The sequence below is a fragment of the Carassius gibelio genome, chromosome B17 (assembly GCF_023724105.1).
Source record: "Carassius gibelio isolate Cgi1373 ecotype wild population from Czech Republic chromosome B17, carGib1.2-hapl.c, whole genome shotgun sequence".
NCBI classification, from domain to species: domain Eukaryota; kingdom Metazoa; phylum Chordata; class Actinopteri; order Cypriniformes; family Cyprinidae; genus Carassius; species Carassius gibelio.
The window spans coordinates 22,502,117-22,524,673 of record NC_068412.1 but is presented as its reverse complement, the minus strand read 5'-3'; the positions used below and the strand labels follow the sequence as shown (position 1 = coordinate 22,524,673).

Genomic DNA, 22,557 nt, shown 5'->3' with positions numbered 1-22,557 from the left:
TACTGTTTTGTGACACCTGGAGTTTATTTTCTATTCAAAATGACCCATTCATACTCAAACACTATTCACTGATTGTTACCGTCATTGTGTGTGGTGTAAGTATCGAGGTCTCTGTTCTTGGCTATTCATTTTACTGAGTGGGCATATTATCTTAAAAGGATAACAGTCTCTTGCTTACTTGCATGTTTGGAAGTGAACCAAATGCTTTAATAGCATGGTGGTTAACCAGTGTTACCTTGTTAAAGTAAATTGCATGAACATTCGGATTTTATTAAAGTTAATGGTTAAGATTTACTTAAAATATGTGAGTGCAAAATTTGCAAAAGAAAGAAATTTTTTTACATTTTTTACAGTGATAAGCATTACACAATGTAAATTTTACAAACAAAGAGTCAACAAAATTAACTCATTTCCAAGTAAACTTAACTTAAGAATGTTTAATTAAACCTAGGCTACTAATAATTATGTTTAGGGTTTTACTTGGCAAATGTTTGTAAATTTACCAGCCTTTTCTGATTGAAAACCTTTCCAAGCTTTTTTCAAGTAAATACTTCACATTTTTTACAGTGTATAAACTCAAAATTGCGAGTTATAAAGTCAGAATTGCGTGATATAACATAAAAAAGAAAGTCAGAATTTTTAGATGAATGGTTACAATTACCTTATTGCCTAATTACCTTATTACCTTATTGTTTTACGGTAGTAAAATAGGCGGGTAAATGTCACGCGTATGTAATACATAGTAGCCTACTGTAAACAAAAATATTAACCGTAAAATCGGATCTGTATCAAACTACATTGCATTGAACCCACGAGAATTATGTGGAATAGCGTCGAGAATGTTTTGGCATTTAGCGGATCCATTTCACTCGTGCATTAGATTTGAAAGCATGCATAGTTTCCGATGCAGAGCTTTTTCAGGTCATATGTGTCTTTCTAATCCGTCTTTTCCTCCAACCGTACACACAGCTGTGGGAAACGCGCGTATGCCCACCGCTGATGCCATGTGGTCAAAGCAGCTGTGCAGCTGATAACCAGTAACAGGCAGAAGACGCCGCGCGAGGCTGCAGCAGGCGTCGCGTCGCGCCGCGCTGATATTTAAACCATCCACACATCGCGAATGCCAGAGATGCGAGTTGCAGCGGTTTCTGCGCTGGGAACGGAAAGATGCTGGCTTTCCCGAGCCGACGCGTTCACGGATTAAGCTGGATTTCAGGGACACACCTGTAGATTTTCACATGCTCTGCATAATGCCTGATCTGAGACAGTTCCTGATTTTAGTGCTCTTCCTGGGCTCGTTTGGAGAATGCCGGAGTAAACACAGCACGAGAGAGAGGAGGTGGACAGGAGCTGTGGAAACTCAGAAGCATGGGACGTAAGTGGCAATTCAGTCTTTGACAGCTGAACTTGGATTGACATACCATGCTGCTGATAATGTGGATTCACAAAAGATTATGAAAAAGATGCTGATGTTGATGCCTATTTTGGTGATGATGAATAGCAATTATCACATTGAAGAAGACTAAAGATTTATGTCAACAAGTAGCCTACACATAACATCTTTATAATAAACTGAGGTTTCAACTGGATTTTCTTCATCAATGAACTTATCACTGCATGCAAAGACCTAATAAGGCAGCGATTTAACTTAAGGGTTAGTGGGTATCTGCAATACAGATATTTACAGAGCAGAGTTGCAGATATTATACAGTGTATAGCAACGTAGATATACAAAATTGTAGAAATTAACCCTAGAATGTATGTGTAGGGGTGGCAGTTTTTGCTTTACTTGTGGTCTTTTCATCTGAAAATTCAGGAATGGCTCAATTAAAGGGATAATTCACCCAAAAATTAATATTTAATGTTTATCTGCTTACCCCCAGGGAATCCAAGATGTAGGTGGCTTTGTTTCTTCAGTAGAACACAAACAAAGATTTTTAACACAAGCCGTTGCAGACTCCGTCTTATAATGGAGGTGAATGGGAATCACAGCTAAAACATACAATAAAAAAAAAAAAAAAACATATAGAAACAAAACCAAATTAAACCCTGCAGCTTGTGACGATACATTGATGTGTAAAGACACAAAACAATCGGTCTGTTCAAGAAACTGAACAGTATTTATATTGTTTTTACCTCTGATTCATGCAGTGTCCGAACTGTTAGAGTTCTCAGCAGCAGGCGTGTGAGGCGTCGTCTTCTTCTTCTTGCTTTACGCCAGATCACAGACTTATAAGTGCATTACTGCCACATATCTCTCAAGTGGACACTACTAATTGAGATTGTAGATAGAGTGTCAATGGTCCATTTGAGAAATAGCCGTGATTTCCATCCACTTACATTATATGACTGACGGTTTGTTAAAAATCTTTGTTTGTGTGCTACTGAAGAAACAAAGTCACCTACCCACCTTGAATGCCCTGTGGGTAAGCAGATAAACATCAAATTTACATTTTTGAACTATCCCTTTAAGTCTGAATTTTTATTCAAATGTTTGTTTTTTTTTAGTAACAAAACAAGTAGTGTTATATAGTGTATCCATATATTTCTGTGCATATTTACCACATATATGAATTTTATGAGGGAAAGGTAGCATTGCATTTTAGGGTTAAATGGAAACTTATTTAAAAAAACATCAAGAAATTCATTACAATTGTACAACAGTTCTGTCAATCGATCAAGTGGTCAGTTAGCCAATTCTCCTTAAGGTCAAAAATCATTTGCACCATAAAATATATATTTTTTAAGTTGTAAATAAATGAAGGATATTTGCAGTATATTACTATTTATTTATTTTTACTTACTTTTTTTGTATCTTTAATTAAATTAAATTAAAAGTAATTGTTTGTGAAATTTATTGGCCATTTTTAAGTGAAATTTGTTTTATACTAAATTTTCATTGTATCGGTTCTATATTGGTCTGTTATTTTTTAAAAGCATTTGATGACAATGCATCTGAGAAATGTGTTCAGAGATGACGGTGCTGCACATAAGAGCTGAGGTGATGGTGTGAACTCATTCATTGATGTTTTTCGCAGACTCATTTTTCGACCACCTTCATTAGCCTGATTTCTATATGACAGCAGAGTGCCATAAATGAGGCCGTGGGCCAGGGCGCAATTAACGTGACCCAGACAGATGATACCGCCACTGAACCGAACATGCATCACTGGTGTGCTCGAACTGGTGCTTTTTACTCAGACAAACATTTCGCCCATCTGCCAAGGACAGTACGTTGGCACAAAGCTGTCCTGACAAACAGCTGACAAGGGTACAGCTCCATGGGTCTATAAAATTAAAACAAACAAACAATCTGCAGAATTAATATGTTGTTAGACTACAAATTTACATGAGAAAATCCAGCAATAGTGCTGCAGACAGGGTGCCAGTCATGGCAAGCTGCCTTCTGTCTCATATTCACAACAGGAAATAAATTACAAATGGCAAGAAGCTGAGAGGAACGATGCAGTCTACTTCTAACTGGTTACTTATTGAGTCACTGTCAGTGATTATGTTGTCACATAAAGAGTTAATTATGTACATTATTTGACTAGAACCATCACAGTTCATGAATCCAGTGTTCAGTGCTCATCTAAGCATCTGTCGATAAGATCTCCTGTAATTAGAAAGCGATCCGGCTGCTGCAGCTAGTTCACCACTGCCTTAACAATTTGTTGATACAAGTGCCAAGCATGATCTTAATCCATCATTACACTTTTGCGGCTGCATTTTCACAGAAATTATTTAAACGCCATTGACTTTGAGGGTTTATACTGAATTTTTCATGTAACCGCTGGTAGATTCCACAAAACAATAGTGCACATTGTCTAAATTTGTGATATAAGAGGCTGATCTAAGTTTTTTTGGGACTTTGAAACCCGCAGCTCCCTGGCAAAGAAGCCACCGGATGTGACAAAATCACGGCGACTGAAAACAGAGCAGCTGTTGAAAGTGGACGACCATGACTTCACCATGAGGCCCGCGTTTGGAGGTTAGTTCATCATACTTCTGTCTCGCGAATAGGGCTGCACGATTATGACAAAAATCATAATTGTTGATTATTCCCTTGAAATTATAATTGCAAATACTAATTACAATATCACAATGTACATTGTATGATTTTAATAGTGTTATACTAAAACTAAAATTAAAACAATAGAAAGACCCTTAAGATAACGTAGGGAAAAAAGCATGTTAAGCACACACAATAACATTAGTGGACTTTGAACGATTTATCGCCGCTTTGAAGGATTACATAATTGTGGCATCCATAATTGTAAAAATAAGCCACAACCTCACTCTCGAGCCAATTTTTTTTTAAGTCTTCAAAGACATCATGTATAGTAAGCATAATGTTAAAGGTTTAATGTTAACATCCTCTGAAGATTAGTAAAAAATAAGGCAAATGTTCTTAGCAAGAGTCTAAAAAAAGACATAACTCCTGTTGACAAAGGTTATAAAGTGCTATTATGATGTCTTCACTCCATTAGTTACCTAAGCCACAATTTTTTTTAGTTGCATTGTTTTGATCTCATGTACAGATTGCACATATTTAGTATGCACATTTTGAGAACATTCAGGTCAGTTATTTTTCCAGCAGGCTTTAAATCTACATTGGCTCCCTCTAGAGGGGTAAACAGCCTCAGTATTAAGCACAGTTGTGGCCTGTAATTAAGACTGGGATTTCAGTTTTACTGGAGTTCATATGGTTTTGAAAATTGGAGTTAACAGTATAATGTGCATTTTTACAGGCAGGTGAATTTTGCCCATTATTATTTGATATTAAGGAGGTTATATGATGTTGCTAAAAAGAACATTATTTTGGGTATTTGGAGTAATGAAATGTGTTTATGCGGTTTAAGGTAAAAAAAACAACAACATTATTTTCCACGTACTGCACATTACTGTTTCTCCTCTATACCTAGCCTTTCTGAAATGCGTCGGTTTTTTTGTACAAAGTTCATCATTTTGAAAAGCGAGGTTTGCTCTGATTGGCCTTCTATATTCTAGTCGTAGCCTCTTTTGGAAGACCAAACAAAGTATTTTTGCTTTCACAACAAAACACGCAGCATCTTTAAAATATGGCAGTCTCAGCAGCAATAAAGTTACGCCTTCTTCTTTGCCTGAACATTTGGGTGGCGTTATGCAAATCTTTCCACATCGTGATGTAGACATGTGGGGGCGTGTTTAAAAGAGGCATTTTAGGAGAACCTGGACGAGTCTAAACTTTTATTAAGAATATCTCTTTGGCTTTGAGACTTTAGTATTTGTGATTTTAGGGATCTTATCTATTCACAAACAGCTTGTGACACTCCAATGAGAAAGGAAAAACTTGAAATCACATCATATGAAGCATTGTGTAGCATTTTCTCCAAACAATTATTTGCATAGACTTTTAAATTAATCAAATATGAAGTTTTAGAAAAAATCTGAAACCAAATCAGTTTTTTTTTTAAACTGGAAAACTATTTCTAGATCACTAATCAAAGACGGTCTATTTTGTGTCATTGATCATGTGATTCTCTGTACAGATAATCATAAGTTTTTGCTTCCATTGAAGCACAAGTGTAGAACATAATCATCAGGTTTTACGCAAATGTGGAGTTTGTGGAGTTCAAGAGCTGCTGTCATTAAAGCAAAGGGCAGAAACCAATTACTCTGAAATTCATGCTTTTTTCATGTAAATATTCCACTTGAATTGCTATGGTGATAATATAATTGCTCTTTTATTTCATGTTAAGAATAATAATGGATGTTTTTTTTTTTCTGAATAAGCCAGCATGCTTTGAAAAACCTTGATTTAACATGCTTCCTTTACAAAGCAATACCTTATTTAACTCGCTCATACCAATTGCATTGAAACTTTTTTAAGCTTTTAGCTCAGCAGATTGTACTCTTTACTCAAGCTTTTTACAGGAGTTTTAATGAGAATGTCACTGTTAGGAGAGTAAACAATCAATCAGATCACATAGAAACAGCTGGATATGTGTTTGCAGACTGATCCTCTGGGAAGAAGAGATTATCAAATAGGAATAATTTACCCCCAAAAATGCAAATTGACATGATTAATTCACTCTCGTTTAATTTATAATCTATATACTGTGATATTTTCAGTGATATCAGTGATAGTAATTTTATCATAGTAATACGATACAGACACGTTCAGAGTAAAAATGGCATGTCAAAAAGAAAAATGTTTGTGTGTACAAACATAACCTGCCATTTTTTATATGCAAGAATATAATATTATTAAGGATTTATGACTTCTTATGGCTTCAGAAGACTTATATGATGCTTTTTATTTTTATTGGTTTTATTTTAAGTTTTTGTTGTTGTTTTTTGGGGTCATTATGAACTGTCACTGCAATGGTGTTAAGATTCATAAACTCTTCCTTTTGTGATCCATGGACAAAAATAAGCATTAGGGTTTGGAATGAAGAAGGTGGGTAAATTATGTCAGAATTAAAACAAATTATCTATTCCTTTAAACCAGAGACTTTTCTACCATTGCTAGAATTGTATTAAAGGATGATATAAGGGGAAGCTCAAGGCTTCTCTTTAAGTGTACAACACTTAAAAGTTTATGCAGTAAAGGCTAAGAACTAAAGACAATTCTCCTACTAGTCCATAGTCCCCCTATTCTTTTTTTAATAATGTGTTCCTATATAGGGCAAAGAAAAAAACACTCCCGTGTTTGATGCTGTTCCCCCTCTGAATAGAGTATCTAAAAAGTCAGTCATTTGGATGCTCTGACTCTGCATACGTTTGGGAATTACTCTTTGTTCAGCAGGGGGTCACAGCAAAGGGAATGGAAATAGCCCAAACATATTCAAGCCCTCAGACACATACACAGATCTGTCAGATCTGACAGTGATGCATTGTTGCATCTGCTTGACGGTGAAAACCTCACTGCTAGTTCAAAACATGATGTAATGAGTTCACAACTGTCATCCAGTGTCATTGATTTCATAGTGTCATAGATTTTCACCATGGGATTAAAGGCCACTTTCATTTGCTTTTCTTCCAAAACACAAAATAGCAATCAATCAATCAGTCAAAAAAAGAAGTCATTTTAAAATTATATATTTTTTATTTTATTCAAGGTAATTCAGTTTTTCAGTAAATGTCAAATAAGCGAAAGGATATTTTCGGGTGTAAAATACTTCCTACAGTGAGCTTCTAAAAGCTGACCATGAAGAATTAAAAAAAAAAAAAAAAATGCACCTGATTCAGATAATCAACTCATACCGTATGTGCCAGACTGTACTAAATCCAAAATTACAGAGAAACTCTTTTTAAAACACTGAAAAGGTTATAAAATACCACTGATTATAAAGAAGTTGGTTCAGAACAAGAGGCTATTTTGCATGTAGTCATTTCTCAAAAATATCTTGCAGAAATATCACAGAAATTGTTGCTCTGTCAATATTTAGTCATTTAAAAAAATATATTTTAAAATGTAGATTTTATAAACATTATAACTTACTTTATAATAATAATAATTATTATTTTAAGGTAATTAAGTCATGTTTTTTCAGTAAATGTCAAATCATTTAAAGAATTCTGGGCTTGAAGGGATAGTTCACCCCAAAATGAAAATTCTGTCATTAATTACTTGCCCTCATTCTATTCCCAGCTCATAAGACATTTGTTCATCTTAGGAACACAAATTAAGATATTTTTGATGAAATCTGAGAGCATTTTTCTGCATAGACAGCAATGCAACTACCACATTCTAGTCCCAGAAAGGTAAGGACATTGCTAAAATAGTCCATGTTACATCAGTGGTTCAACTGTAATTGTATGAATCTTCGCAAATAACTTTCTTTGTGCAATAAATAAAAGACTCAATTTGTTTTCTTCAGTGACACACGTGTGTGCATTCCTCTGCTTGTTAACAAGGCATCAGACCGCCGGCTCCGGTGTCAGCAGCACCACACTCATATCGTGGTACTCTCTTGAACGTGCATTCGAGACTAACATGTTGAATAAAGTCATTATTTTTATTTTCTTTGCACACAAACAATATTCTTGTTGCTTGATAAAATTACAGTTGAACCACTGATGTCACATGGTCTTTTTTTAACAATATCTTTCTGGGCCTTGAACATTTCTGTTTATGAGTCAGAAAGTCTTCGGATTTCATGAAAAATGTCTTAACTTGTGTCCTGAAGATGAAGGAAGATCTTACGGTTTTGGAACGACATGAGGGTGAGTAATTAATTAATTCACTTTTGGGTGAACTATCCCATCAAAAATTGACAGCACATTTGTGAAATATTCCTTTACTGACATTGCAGCTCAAAAATACGGTATAACACCTGATGGACCAGACTGTATTAAAACCAAAATAATTGAGAAAGACTTCTCAAGATATAAAAGACTGGGAATTACCCAGTTACTAAACAGGCTGATTCAGAACAAAGGGTTGTTTTGCTTGTAGATGTTACTCAAAAATATTATGCTGTATTAAAAGTATTTCCATATGCATGGCTTTGTTGAACCATTTCTTTTTGCAATAATTATTAATAAATGAATAAAATCAAGGAAAAATCACATTGGCTTCTATCCCTGTATCCTGTCATATTAAACAATCCTGTTTAGCATGCTTTTCATCGACCAATTGCCGTATCCTATGCAATGATTAGTAAAAGGTAGCGCAGGTATGTGTGTACTGCATAATTGAGATTTACTTCAGAAGCAAAAGAGAATTGCTAATGCATGACTGCAGTCTGGTTTAGACCCAGAGACGGCTAACTGATGGCGCATAAATCTTATGCCTAATACTCCACAAAGGGAGGATCGTTGATGTACGTAGAACATATAGATCTCACTCCATGTTTATGGGTCATTGCAGGGCAGTATGTGTTTCTTGATGTGAAGGATTAGACATATTAAAGATTGGTATCATGTTGTAGATAACACACATCCCTGTTTAATTCTGTCTGCAGATTTGCATATGCGCAATGCTGCTTTCAATACTAATGTTTGGGCCAGCTGGGCAAGCAGCGCCTGAAATCCAGATACGAAATGAAATGAAAGATCAAAAGATATCAAGTAACATCTCCATGCCAAGATGCCACATGTTTTGAAGCCAGCGGCTTTTTATGTGTTATTCGTACACCCCAAATGGGCTGGATTCTCACATTCGGCGAAAGGATCAGTTAGTCTTAGGAGCTGCATAAGAAACTAAAGACTATTGTAATCACATTACATTTTGTTGCCTCTCCCACTTTTTTTATTCGTCCATTAAAGACTTAAGCAGTTCTCGCTGATGGGTCGGTCCATCTGGAGGATCGCTCGGTCTGCAATGGACTGAGGCGCTATGGCGCTGGTGACGAGATTAATCTGGCAGCAGTTTGTACTGATCGGCCGGTCAGCCAACCCCCGTGGATTAGCACATGCCCCGCAGACAGCTGGTTTAAAGACCGCCCACTGGCCAAACATCAACCAGCGGTCGCCAGCTCAGTGTCCTAGCCTCAGGAACTTTTGATAATCAAAAACTGGAAAGGGATGATTTGATCATTTTAAGATACCTTAAAATAAACAACATTATGTCATTTCAAACCTATATGACTTACTTTTGTGAGAAAGAAAAATAATTTTTATGACATGGTTAAGAACAACAAGATAAAAACTGAATATATATTTAGTTATTTATTGGTAAACTATGCCTTTCATGAACTTTTTTCATCATCATTTTGTTGTTTTAAACCTCCATGACGTTTGTCTACTGTGGAACGCAAAACTAGATTTTTTTTAATTAATTTTAATTGGACAAAAAGTTTGTAAATAGAAAGAGGAAATTATTTTATTTATTTATTTTTTATGAACTATCCCTTTAATGAACATTTGTTGTTATCATTATGTCATTCTGAACCTGTATGTCTTACTTTCTTCTGTGGAACACAAAAGGTGATATTTTTTATGAATTTTAAGAAGATAAAATGTCATATGGGTTTAAGACATGAGAGTGTATGAATAATAATTCTTTATTTTTGTTTATTTATGTTATACTTACTATCACTTCACATCTATTCTTTTGTAACTTTAATGATCATTTTATTGTAATCATAATTTTTTCTTATTTTTACTTTAATTTTTTTAAAGTTAATTTTAAGAGAATGAACAGTAATATGAGTTTGGAAGAGTGTGGAAATAATGTCAGTTTATTTATTTGTTTATGACGAAATCCCTTTAAAGAACATAATCATTAAGTTGTTCCAAAATTACTTTCTTTCTTCCGTGGATCACAAATGGAGATATTTTTTATGAATTTTAAGAGAGATAAACAATCATATATATTTGGAACAATTTGTGTAAACAAACATTTTATTTTTTATTTTTGTTATTTTTTTGGTGAACTGTCCCTTTAATGATATCCTGTTATCAAAGAGGTATTTAAAATTAGTTTTTAATGAGAAAAGCACAAATACCCACCTTCAAGTGGTAACTACAATAGAGAAATAGGACCGCTGAACTCAAGGTCATTCTAATGGTTTCAGACTCAAACTGACAGCAGGGGGGTTGATTAGTTTGGACAGATCGATTTTACCTAGGAGCTGTGTCCTTAATCAGGCTTATTTGTGTGATATGAAAAGCCTTGATGGTACATGACAGGGAAATTGACAGGATGGTCCAGTGGGTGTTGCATGGCAATAGTTTACATATGAGAATCTGGATAACATAAGAAAATTTGTAAAAGTCATCTCCACAGTTGGCGGTTATTTATCTACAGGACTCGGATGCATTTTCTGCAGCATTTAAAGTAATGCTTGTGCTTTTCCTGAAGGGTTTTTTACGAGTGATACATTAAGTGACACGTAATGGCAAGTTTCAGTCAGTGTCAGTATCATTTTAAGCATCAAAGTTTAATCCCCCATTTCCAATAATCTCATCGGATTACTAGGACTAGGAGTTGCCGATGGGACGCACTGAAAATCTCGTTTTGAATCTGTCTGTCGTTACTACATGATCCCCGTCCATATGTACAGGCCACCCACTGCCCATTTACCTTAATGTCTTACCTCCTGAGTGACAGATAGCCCTATTACACTAATCCTGGTAAAGAGCAAGGCTTTAGATATGCTACAAAAGACCTTACAAGTGCAACTCCACATAGTATATCAAAGCTGCAGTTCCGGTCGAAGGCCCGTCCTTTGATGGCTTACGATCCGTCAGATGTCAAAGCAGCTGCTAAGCCTTTTGTGAACAGATCCAGATCTGGCCGTGAGGATGTATTTAAAGATGCTCACAGAAGTCTAAGCAAATGCCCTGCTAATTGCACTGGTATGAATCTCTCAGAATCCAGTAAACAATGAGAATTATGAAAAATTAATGAAAGGCATAGACAAAAGAGGTCATATAGCAATGGGATGGAGAATATGGTGTAATTCAGTTGACAAAAACAGTTGTATAAGTTGTATTAATGGATTCAAGTATTTATTTGTGCAGGTCCTGCTATTCCAGTGGGAGTAGATGTACAAGTGGAAAGCTTGGACAGTATTTCAGAAGTAGACATGGTAGGTAATCCTAAACAGTTGCTTTTCACATGTGTTGTTTTACATAACAACCTCAACCATTTGACTCTAAATTATACAACATATGAGGAGGACACATTAAATGGTTTAATTTTAATGTGACAAAAATGAAGCCTGTTTTTAAGATTTTTGGCATTATTTTCACTACAGTTTTGTACATTTCGGCCTCAAATTTTTGGATACGTCCAGGTGTCTTTTTTTTATTTTTTGTTTAAATTTAAATACAATAAATACAATAAAAACAAAGCCAGTAAAATACTACCATAAATATTATAAATATAAAAACATTTATTATAATAAAATAGTACTGTAATTATTATAGTATATATAATTTCTTTCTTTTGATTTTAATAAAAAATGGCTTTGACATGTTCTACACAAGTTTTGTAAGAATCACTCTCAATTTCATAATTCTCTAGCTTTTTGCCCATTTATTACTGGCTGTTTTGCAGTTACTGAGTCCCACAAGGGTATTCCTTAAAAAGAACTGCTGCGTCTCTGATGTCAGAAACTTTGATCATGGATCTTCTTTTTACTTTTGTTTTAACAGAGAATGACACCCATTCTGCCATTCTGTTCTCATGTTGTGGGTTTCCCTCGTGGTAGAAGCCTTTGTGCGATGCAACAAAGAAACTGTGTGGTGCTTTTATTGACCATATATAATTGTTGGCCATTTGAAATGTTTATACAAAAGAAAGCATAGAGAAGGGATGATCTGCTTGAGCGATTTAGAGAGGCATCATATGGAGGATTGAGAGTAACACCGACTTTCTATTTATAACAAGCTGCAAATAAAAGACTTGTAAGGAATTGATGTAAAATGTGAAATTGGCCTTGCACTTGCTGCAGCAATAAAACAGTTGCCACTCCAAAAACTTTGGAGTGTGTACATTGCCAGTATTGTCACATAACCTTTGAAGAACATGTCTAGCTCATCTCACCCTGAAATCAAAAGAAAAAGATTTTGCTTAGGAAATAAAGCCTACATAATGTTTTTATCATTGGGCATTATTTTATTGACCAGTGATCATATCCCCTCCTCTCAATTCTTATTACTGTAATGCAAAGAAAATCCCATTCTAATCACTATAAATATTATTTATGTCATAATTTATGTTGTTGAAAACACAAAGAGTTCCTTCCTTGGATCACAAAAGCTGTCAAGCTTCAAAAGGATACCAAAGTCCCATTAAAGTGGTTCCTGTGACTTGTGCTCTATGTTCTTATGTCTTCAGAGGCCTTTTGGGATATTCCACACAAGTCATATGAATGTCTCAGTTACGTACGTAACCCTTATTCCCTTATGGAGGGGACGGAGACGTTATGTCTTGACCACATAGGGGTTTTACTTCAGAGCCCCAGTCCGCTCTGACTTTCAGAGAAAATGCCAGTAAATTTTGGCTAGGGGATTTAAGTGGACCTGAGCCACTCCCCGTGGATATGGGTATAAATAGGAGACCGGTGCATCCACTCATCAGGTCTTATGCTGAGGAGCCTATAACGTGTCTATGGCAACCAGCGATGGTTCAAGGTTGTGGCATGGGGACATAACATCGATCTAACACTACGTATTTTGTTGGGATGACATAGGGGGTCCATGGAAAGCGCCGCAACCTGAACCCTGTCACAATCCTGCAAATGTTAACAAGCAGCTGCGTGTCAGACAAATGCTATGCAAAGGTCATAACCTTCCCATTGCCCCAGCGTAAATTTGCTGACTTTGGCACCCACAGGGACAAAAAGGTGAGTACATCACTGCTGGAGATAGCCAAGCAGCTGTTCCTATGACAGATTCTTTTTTCTTAAGAGAAAGGATTTCGACCTTTGTGAAAGGTGCTTCACGCCTTTCCTGTTTGTTGTTTACATCTTTGGTAGTAACGAAGGGGAAGTGAGCCTTTCAGAGAAGGGTGCTACGGAAACCACATTCTGCCCTTAGGGAGGCATCATGTGGAGACATTGATATGGACTGACCCAAGCCTGGGGCATTACTACATATGGAATGTTCCTCTGAGGCAGGTCCTACCTTGGAGTATGGAGGAACGGGTGCCAGCAGAGACTGACTGAGTGGTCTGTCAAAGGGAAGACACAGGTTCACCGAGAGGGAAATCTTACTGTGGAATAATACACATATGGGATCACCCGCAGGGAATCAAGCCATATGGACACCTAGCCCTATAACACTCCATGTGGAGTGAGCACTCATGCCCAAGGGGCACATCTCGCCTTGGGATTGGTACAGGCAATTGCATCCACTATCCAGTGGACCAATCTCTGCTTGGAGACAACTTTCCCTTTTTTTGCTCTTTTTTAGCAAACAAAGAGCTTGATGCCCAATTCCTATCACGGGGCAAGGTCACCCTCAATCGGGGGGGGGGGGGGGGGGGGGGTTGTTGGGGGCATGTACTGCCATGCCTGACCCTCGTCCATCAGGTCAACTGCTGCAAACCAATCCTGGGGCTGGATGCATCTGATGATGTGCTTCTGTGTCAACATCTTGATTAACGGCATCAGATTAAAGGCTTTTGATGGGCATGTCTATGTACCCCCTAGCTGCCCCTTTATTGGACAAAGTATGGACAAAGGAGGGAGACAAGTGCCTTCTGGCTGAAAAAGGGGCTCTTCCCGACTTCAGTTCCTTATGCACCTCCAAGAAAAAAAGGCACTTGTGCACAATGACCACAACCAAGAGAACACGGATGGAACGGCATCTTTAAAAAGACGCGAGCCGTCCCTGATGAGAAACTGCTCTTTCAGGGTGCTTTCACACCTGGCCCGTTGTTTCACAACCTGCCGCGTTTCCCCCCTTAGCACTTTTTAGATGACAGACAACTGATAAGTGGAATCCAGGAAAATAAACCATGGAACTTTAACTAATGAGAGAACAGTGTACTCACATGTGACTTGTATTAATAAATTTGGTCCATTTAGACACTGCCGTGTGAAAGCAAATTGCACTAAGAATAAAAAGCTAAATTGTAACAATTTTAATCCATGTTTCAGAACAAATCAATCTACAGATTTAAAAGCACCCTTAGTTGAAGCACCCAGGGGAATTGCTGAATCATTGGGGGCATCGCTGTTTGTGCCATCATCCCAACCAGGAACAGCTTCTTTCTTCCAGGCAGAACAAAAAGGCGAGAAGAAATCATTCACCCAGTCAGCTCCGAAGCAAAAATCGAAATGAGTGGATTTACCTATCGCCTATTTATACCTGTATGCATGGAGGGTGGCTCAGGTGTACAAAATCCACTAGCCGAAATTCATTGGCGTTTTCTCTGAAAGTCAGAGCGGATTGGGGCTCTCAAGAAAACCCCCTCTGTCGTCACAACATAACTTGTAGTGACAGATAGGGAAACACTTTTATAGTAATTCAAAAAGGGCAGAGAAGTTGTTGAAGTTTCTTGTGACATGCACAGTCTCCAAATGTCTTATTTTGTGTTCCAAGGAAAAAGACAGTCAGCATGTACAAGACGAGCATGACCTGAGCAAATCATGAGTAAAAAACATGTGTAAACGGTGATGGAATTTTATTTTTGATAAACAATTCCTTTAAAATCATATATTTTTCTTTCAAATTACATGCATAAGAATCAAATATTTTTCACCTCACAGTTAAAGGCTTTGAGGGAGATATGTTTATCACACAAAACCTTAATAGACATAAAAAGTCTTTATCTTATTAATGTCAAAAATAATTTATAATTTTTCTTCTATCAAATGTGTCAAATTTCCATGAGAATATCCCAAATATACTGTTTAAAAGAACAGTATTTATTTGAAACAGAAATTTTTATAACATTATAAATGTCTTCACTGTCTGTGTTGATCAATTTAATGCATCCTTGCTGCATAAAAGTATTAATTTCTTTGAAAAAACAAACAAACAAAAAAATTCATCATTTAAGCAGAACAGAAAACAAGAATGGTATATCCTCCACTAAAAATCATTGTGCTTCAACTAAAAACTCTTACAATTTCTTTTTCTTCATCTGTGTAGGACTTCACTATGACATTATACCTGAGACACTACTGGAAGGATGAGCGCTTGTCTTTCACCAGCACCACAAATAAAAGCATGACTTTCGATGGGCGCTTGGTGAAGAAGATCTGGGTTCCTGACGTCTTCTTCGTCCACTCTAAAAGATCTTTTATTCATGACACCACCACAGAAAATATCATGCTGAGAGTGTTCCCTGATGGTCACGTTCTTTACAGCCTGAGGTAAAAAAGCAGATTATCTACACCGGCATTTCGGACTTTTAAGAGAGCCATTATAATTGTAAATTATGTATATATGTATAGAGTTTAAATGCATTTATGCAAATGTACTTATACTATCATTCCTGTTAATTTTGTACAATGTAAGAAAAATTTCATATTTATTCAGTTGTTCAGCAGTTACTACATTTCACCATCAAGCAACTCATGGTTTCATTTAAATGTGGTTCGAAAACAAAAGCACGTCGCTGGGCTTAAGCATTTGCATATTGCTGCGGTGTTAAAATTAGAACGACGCTTCTGGCCTGTGATGTTTTTGCTGTGTCTTTTGTGCTGTGAGTTAAAAATTAGGCCAAGCTACCTGCGTGCAGGCTATAATCAAGGGCTAGGGCTGAGTTCAAAGTCAAATTTCAGACACTGTTCTGGCTCCAGGGAAAGTGTCATTATTGATGAGACTGGCCCAGATTATTTCCGTTGTCCGACAAATGATGGACACCGCTGTAGAGAACAGAGGAGAGAAATTCAGAGCAAAAATGAGACAGCCTTAGAGTCGGTTCAGTAAATGGCGCTCCTGTGCCATCCTTGACTAGCATTACTAAGCACATTTACATCGCATTTACATTTTTATTTCTTAGCAGGAGCTTTCTTACCAAAGCTACTGTCATTCCAAGCCCATATGACTTTCTCTTTTTTGTAAATAAAAGGAGATGTTTAGCAGAATTTCCAAGCTGCTCTTTTGGACATAAAAGAGCAGCTTGGAAATTCTGCTAAACATCTCTGCTCGAAAACTACTTGAGTTTCAGAGAACTCAATAAAACCCTCCAAAATAAAAGTTTGGTGTAATTTGAAAATAATTATGAAGAAATATGTTACTATTGTGTGCTAAAAGTTACTTATTAAAGTAATACTAATACTGATATAATTTTTTAAAGAAATATCATACAGCCATCATATTTTTTTCCATGTTTTAATTTATACAGTTCTGTAGTGCAGCATCTTATCTGACCAAAAAATATATAAAAAATAAGGTTTATTGTAAAGTTATTCTTTTATTTAAATTTGGTTGCATTTTAAACAATTGATTGCACTGTTAAATGTTTCATTTTATTAGCCACCATATTTAATTATAAATTAGTCTTAAATCATAAAACACAGTACCCATAAGAATGGAAAATTTTGTAGTAAAAACAATAAATCTTTCCATGAAATCCTAATTTAAAAGGCATCTTACTCTGTGGAGTTTTTGAACAAAAAAATTGATATGTAAAAAATATTGTGATAACTTTTGGACCTATTGCCCAGCTCTACAAGTAAATCATACATCTTTGGACATGAAGGTTGAGGAAATGATGACACAATTTTCATTTTTGGGTAAACTATCAACAGTTACCAATTTCATTTGAATCCACATACTGTATGAAAATTCCATGATTCTGGGTTCAAAAGTGAATAATGAAGGTGTCTGTGAGGAATATGATGAAATATAAAGATCTAAGACGGTGGGTTTCTGTATTTTCATCCAAGTTATACATGGTTCTTGTGCCCAGGGTCACCGTTACAGCAGCCTGCAACATGGACTTCAGCCGTTTCCCACTGGATTCACAGTCCTGCTCTTTGGAGTTGGAGAGCTGTGAGCGAATCATTAATTTGTGTTATTTTTAGTGCGGCACATGCTCAATTAACTCTGCCAAGTTAGTTTTTTCCTGAAACGGATCCTTCTTTTCTAGACGCCTACACGGATGAGGATCTGATGCTGTACTGGAAAAGTGGAGATGAGTCTTTGAGTATAGATGACAAAATCTCTCTCTCTCAGTTCCTCATACAGAAGTTTCACACCACCTCTCGACTGGCTTTCTACAGCAGCACAGGTATTGGGGGATTATTTGTCAAGTTGATTTATTTTAAAGTAGTGTGGCCCCGAGACGGATTTGATCACTTAAGTCACACTTAAAAGTGTATAAATGGTATTACATTAAATATCAAAGCAAGTGGCATCTGACTGCAAGCTTATGATGCTTTACTCTTTATTTCTCTAAGCTGGTTTTGCAGTAACATTTAATCAACTGGTGCCACTGGTTTATCAGATTGTGTTCAACAACTACAGTGTGTCCTAATTTTGAACAGTGTGTAAATATTTGTATAATTTACAGTCTAACAAATGTCTTAAATATATATATATATATATATATATATATATATTTTTTTTTTTTTTTTTTTTTTTTTTTTTTTATTTATTTTTTTTTTTTTTTTTTGCTGTCTTGGTTTAAAATATAATACTATTCAAAAGTTTAGGGTCAGTAAGACTTTTGGTTGTTGTAATGTAGTCATTTCTGTTTAAAATAAGTGCCGTACTTTCTATTAATCAAAGAATACAAATAAAAATGTATCATGGTTTCCACAAAAATATCATATTAAAATATAATATCAAATCTGCATATTAGAGTGATTTCTGCAGGATCACGTGACACTGAAAACTGTGGTAACGATGCTGATAATTCAGCTTTGCCATCACATTTTTAATAAAATTTTAAAATGAATTCAAACAGGAAACAGTTATTTTAAATTGTGCAAAACTGTATTAATATTTCACTATGTATAGTACAATATTTCTCGTGTAGCTAAAGGGTTAATATTTGATTCCATCTGTATTTTTCTCTCTCTCTCTCTTTAGGGTGGTACAACCGCCTGTATATAAACTTTACTCTTCGCCGCCACATTTTCTTCTTCCTGCTGCAGACTTATTTCCCTGCCACACTTATGGTTATGTTGTCATGGGTATCATTCTGGATTGATCGCAGGGCTGTTCCTGCCAGAGTCTCATTAGGTAAGATTATCGCAAATCAACATGTTTGCCTCAGGCATCACTGTTGCTTCCAATGTTAAGTTACGCACCTGCAGATTTGAACAGGATGTGCTGATTTTATCAAGGTATCACCACGGTGCTCACCATGTCCACCATCATCACTGGGGTGAACGCCTCCATGCCCAGAGTCTCCTACATCAAAGCTGTGGACATTTACCTGTGGGTCAGTTTTGTGTTTGTGTTCCTGTCTGTCTTGGAGTATGCAGCAGTCAACTATCTGACCACGGTCCAGGAGAGGAGAGAGCGTAAGCTCAGAGATCGAGCAGTTAGAGAGCAGGTAAAAAAACTAAAATTAATTGGTTAAAGAAACAGTACACACCAAAATGAAGGTGTATGATTTTTTTCAAGTCCCCATGACATGAAATGGAAGGTTGTGTTTTTCTTACTAGTACATATTTATTAGCTTTGATGGTAATCTGTATGCTAACATTCAACTTAAAATAAGATGGAACATGTGATGTCTTTCTATTCTAGAAAACTGTTTCAAAATATCAGTAATAATATAAAGATTTCAATGTAAGGTATGTTTACTGTTGTCACATGATCATAAAGCGCATTTGATTTGGTTAGTTCTGTCATATCAGATCTCAGGAATAAATGTTAATTTGCTTTAAAAAAAAGTCTTCAGTTTTAGCAGTCTAATCAAATAATGAGTCTGGAAAGAGATTTTTAAGTGTTGTTGAAAATCACACCTTATATACTTAACTGGAAATGTAAGGTCGAGTGCATTGCACAGCAAATTATTGTTATACTCATTTTATATTATGCATTGTTTTCCAACTGTAAAACACTACTTTGTCATGACATTTTCTGTGTAACCTCATTATGTAAATGTAAATAAAAATAGAGTAATTTTAATTCAATTTTGCAAATAAATAACTCTTGTAATTTCAATCAAATATTCAATCATAACACAAAAGATTGTGTTGATATTTTGTCCAACTCATCCATTAATAGAAAATCATGTCAACCACATTGCACTGTGGAATATTGTACATCACACAGAGTGTACGTTTTAAATTTATGTCTGTGCATATAGAAATTTTGCCTACAGAGAACTGTATACAATATACATACTTAATATTATAAACTATGCTAATCATGTTAAAAGGTTATTGGCATTATATTTTCATGTTAAAAAGCCATTGGCATGCCTTCTATATAGAGTGCAACAGTGCCCACCAACTTTATCACTTGCTTTGGTTCATTGAAGTTTTTTTGCCATTTATTTTTTCCCCATAGGTATTTGTTTAGGAGTTATATGAAATGAACCAAGCCATCCAGCTACAATGGGAATTATTAACTGAGTTTCAATAATATAAGATGCTGGCTTCAACAGAATCATATTTCAATCGATTAGCAACCTCGTAGCTCACAGTTTATTAATTATTATTAAAAATCAGGGCTCGTATTCACAAAAAAAAAAAAAATGAATTTAACACTGAGTGCTCGTTAATAGCAGTAAAAGGCTATCATGGCTAAAGACATGCAAACATAAAAGAAAACCAAACTGGACACAAGAACAGCCGTTACTTTTTGCACAGCTGGTTAATGAAAACTAGGATATAATCAAAGGAAAATGTGGAGTGGGGATAACCTCCAAAACCAAAAGTTTTTAAATCAGCGAGTTAAGAGCTACTTTTAGCCTTAAGATGCTTTGTGAAATGGGCCCAGAAAACAATTTTTACTTCTAGAACTCAACTGTTGCATTCTGTATTGTGTATTAACACATTCCCTCTCTCATCAAACTACTAATGGTTGAGTAATGTTGATAAGATAGTCAGCCATCAGCTAATTACTGCCAACTGATAATTTGCCCTTGTTAATGATCTCTTTCTTTGTTCTCTGTTCTCCCTGATCGCCCAACTCAACCTGTTCCAGTCATTGCCCTGCACCTGTGGTATGTCCCACACCAGGACCATGATGTTGGATGGGACCTACAGCGAGGCTGACACCAACAGCTTGGCTGGCTACACAGAAGCTCCCATGGTTCCCGATGAAGTGGGGCCAGAGAAGCAGGAGCACATGGTGGTTCATCTGTCAGTGAGCAGCGAATCTACCAACACTAAGAAAAAGGGCATCCGCGCCTTACGCATCATGCAGAACACGCATGCCATTGATAAATACTCCCGCATGATCTTCCCTGGAGCCTATATTATTTTCAACCTTATTTACTGGTCGGTATACTGCTGATCGTTCACCAGCTACATCCATCTTTTACACTTTTTATGGACGTTTTTATACAATCATCCTTGATTTTGTGATGCACATCAAACATTGGCGCATGTGATACCAAACTGCAGTTAACTTTGTCACTTTTCATACGCAAAAAGACTGGCGAAATGCAAAGTGAAGGCAGGTTAGAAATCGCTTCGTTTAGGACTTTTCAGGTTTATGACAAATTAACTTTACAACACTTATCAGATTTTTTTACAGGCTTATGTGTTTTCTCTTCATGTTTGTGTCATTGGACTATTAATGATATAGTATGTACAGAGCAAGAAAGTCTGGTGTTAGCTTCTGTTTTAAAGGTGTACTAATTAATTTTTCTACTGTTATACAGCTAACAAAAATTATTCGTTTTAATAAATATGGTACACACTCACCAGATCCAGTCATATCGCTGGCTTAGTAAATGCAGGTGTGAATACATAATGTGGGTTGCCATGTTGAGATCCTACGACTAGCTGTGTTGTGCAATTTAAGCAGTTTAATAATAAGTTCAAACATTTATTTATATAGCATATATTTATACAGTTTAGCCATGCTAAGGGTGCTCTACGAAATAAATAAATCAGAGATTAAACTAATCAAACGTTCTTAAAAAAAAATTTTTACATAATTATTTAGTGCACCTTTAAGTCTATAGGCAAGACCGGTTGTTTATGCAAAGGCAATCACTCATCTTAATGTAAATTATTTGGATATGTTTATGTGGTGTGTGTATGTGAGTGTATTTGATACCATTATATTTCTCATGCAAAATAAATAATATTGTCTTTACTGTGGCTCATATGCATGCATGTTTATTTTATTGATTATATTTACATTTTGCATTAGGAGTGTACTCCAACCTGAATTTGCCTTGAAGGTGCAGAAGAATTCAATGCAAAGCTTAAATGGCAGTCAGTGAAAGCTAAATGTTACTGTAGTTTTTATAACATAGCCTTGAATACATCTTGAAACTGCCTTGATAACAGCATCAAACACTGAAGGTGATGGTTCATTTTGGCAGGATGATTTTATTGCACATACAGGCATCACATTAAAATTTAAAAACGTATAGGCTATAGACCTACAAATATGTTGTATTCTTAAAATGCAGAGATCCGTACAAGTGAAGGTTATTGTTAGTTATGTTAAATTTATCACTCTAAATGACCATCCTAAGATCATAACTTAATAGATTACATTAAAATATTAAAGTGAAGAAATAAAGCCTACCTTTATAACATTACTTTCCTGACAGGAAGCTGGAATTTTTTTATTTTCTTTTTTTATTTAGCATCTCTTTTAGGTTTCACAGCTGAGTCTAGTCAACACCATGGGATATTTATGAAAAATCTGACAATTATCTTCATCCTGAACGTCCATTCAACAAGGTCAAATACTCTGGTGAGATTTTTATTAATAATTTTGAGCTGTGCAGTTGTGACTTAAGTTTGTAGGCAAATCTGGAAGGCTAATTCACCGTGTTACCTTACTGTATGAAGAGACTTTCATGCTTTGTTCTAGTAATGTTGTCCACAAACCTTTTTATTCATAAATTAAAATGACTAATTTGAAATTCCTGAGGGAGTCCATGGCTCAGAAATGCTCATTTTCTTCCATGTTGTTTGGGATTTATAGATTATTTTACTCATTTTCAATGGGTTAATAAAAACAAAAAGAGCTATTTATTCTTGTGATATTTAAAATATGGTTATTTTTATCAAT

General features: G+C 35.8%; 1 protein-coding gene across 1 annotated transcript; it reads left to right on the top strand.

Annotated features, from left to right (window-relative positions):
- The first annotated feature begins 503 nt into the window (after positions 1–503).
- On the top strand, positions 504–21,629 carry LOC127975988 (gamma-aminobutyric acid receptor subunit rho-2-like). The gene is made up of 9 exons (XM_052580083.1): positions 504–1,375; positions 3,885–3,991; positions 11,455–11,522; positions 15,538–15,761; positions 17,306–17,388; positions 17,486–17,626; positions 18,430–18,582; positions 18,687–18,898; positions 20,503–21,629. The coding sequence occupies exons 1-9, from the start codon at positions 1,239–1,241 to the stop codon at positions 20,812–20,814; spliced, it is 1,437 nt and encodes a 478-aa protein (XP_052436043.1). The 5' UTR covers positions 504–1,238; the 3' UTR covers positions 20,815–21,629.
- The last annotated feature ends 928 nt before the right edge of the window (positions 21,630–22,557 follow it).

Excerpts from the sequence above, each read along its gene's own strand:
- LOC127975988 (XM_052580083.1), top strand. The coding sequence starts at position 1,239 with ATGCTCTGCATAATGCCTGATCTGAGACAGTTCCTGATTTTAGTGCTC. Across the intron at positions 3,992-11,454 it reads CATGAGGCCCGCGTTTGGAG|GTCCTGCTATTCCAGTGGGA; the intron begins GTTAGTTCATCA and ends TTATTTGTGCAG. Across the intron at positions 17,627-18,429 it reads GGCTTTCTACAGCAGCACAG|GGTGGTACAACCGCCTGTAT; the intron begins GTATTGGGGGAT and ends CTCTCTCTTTAG.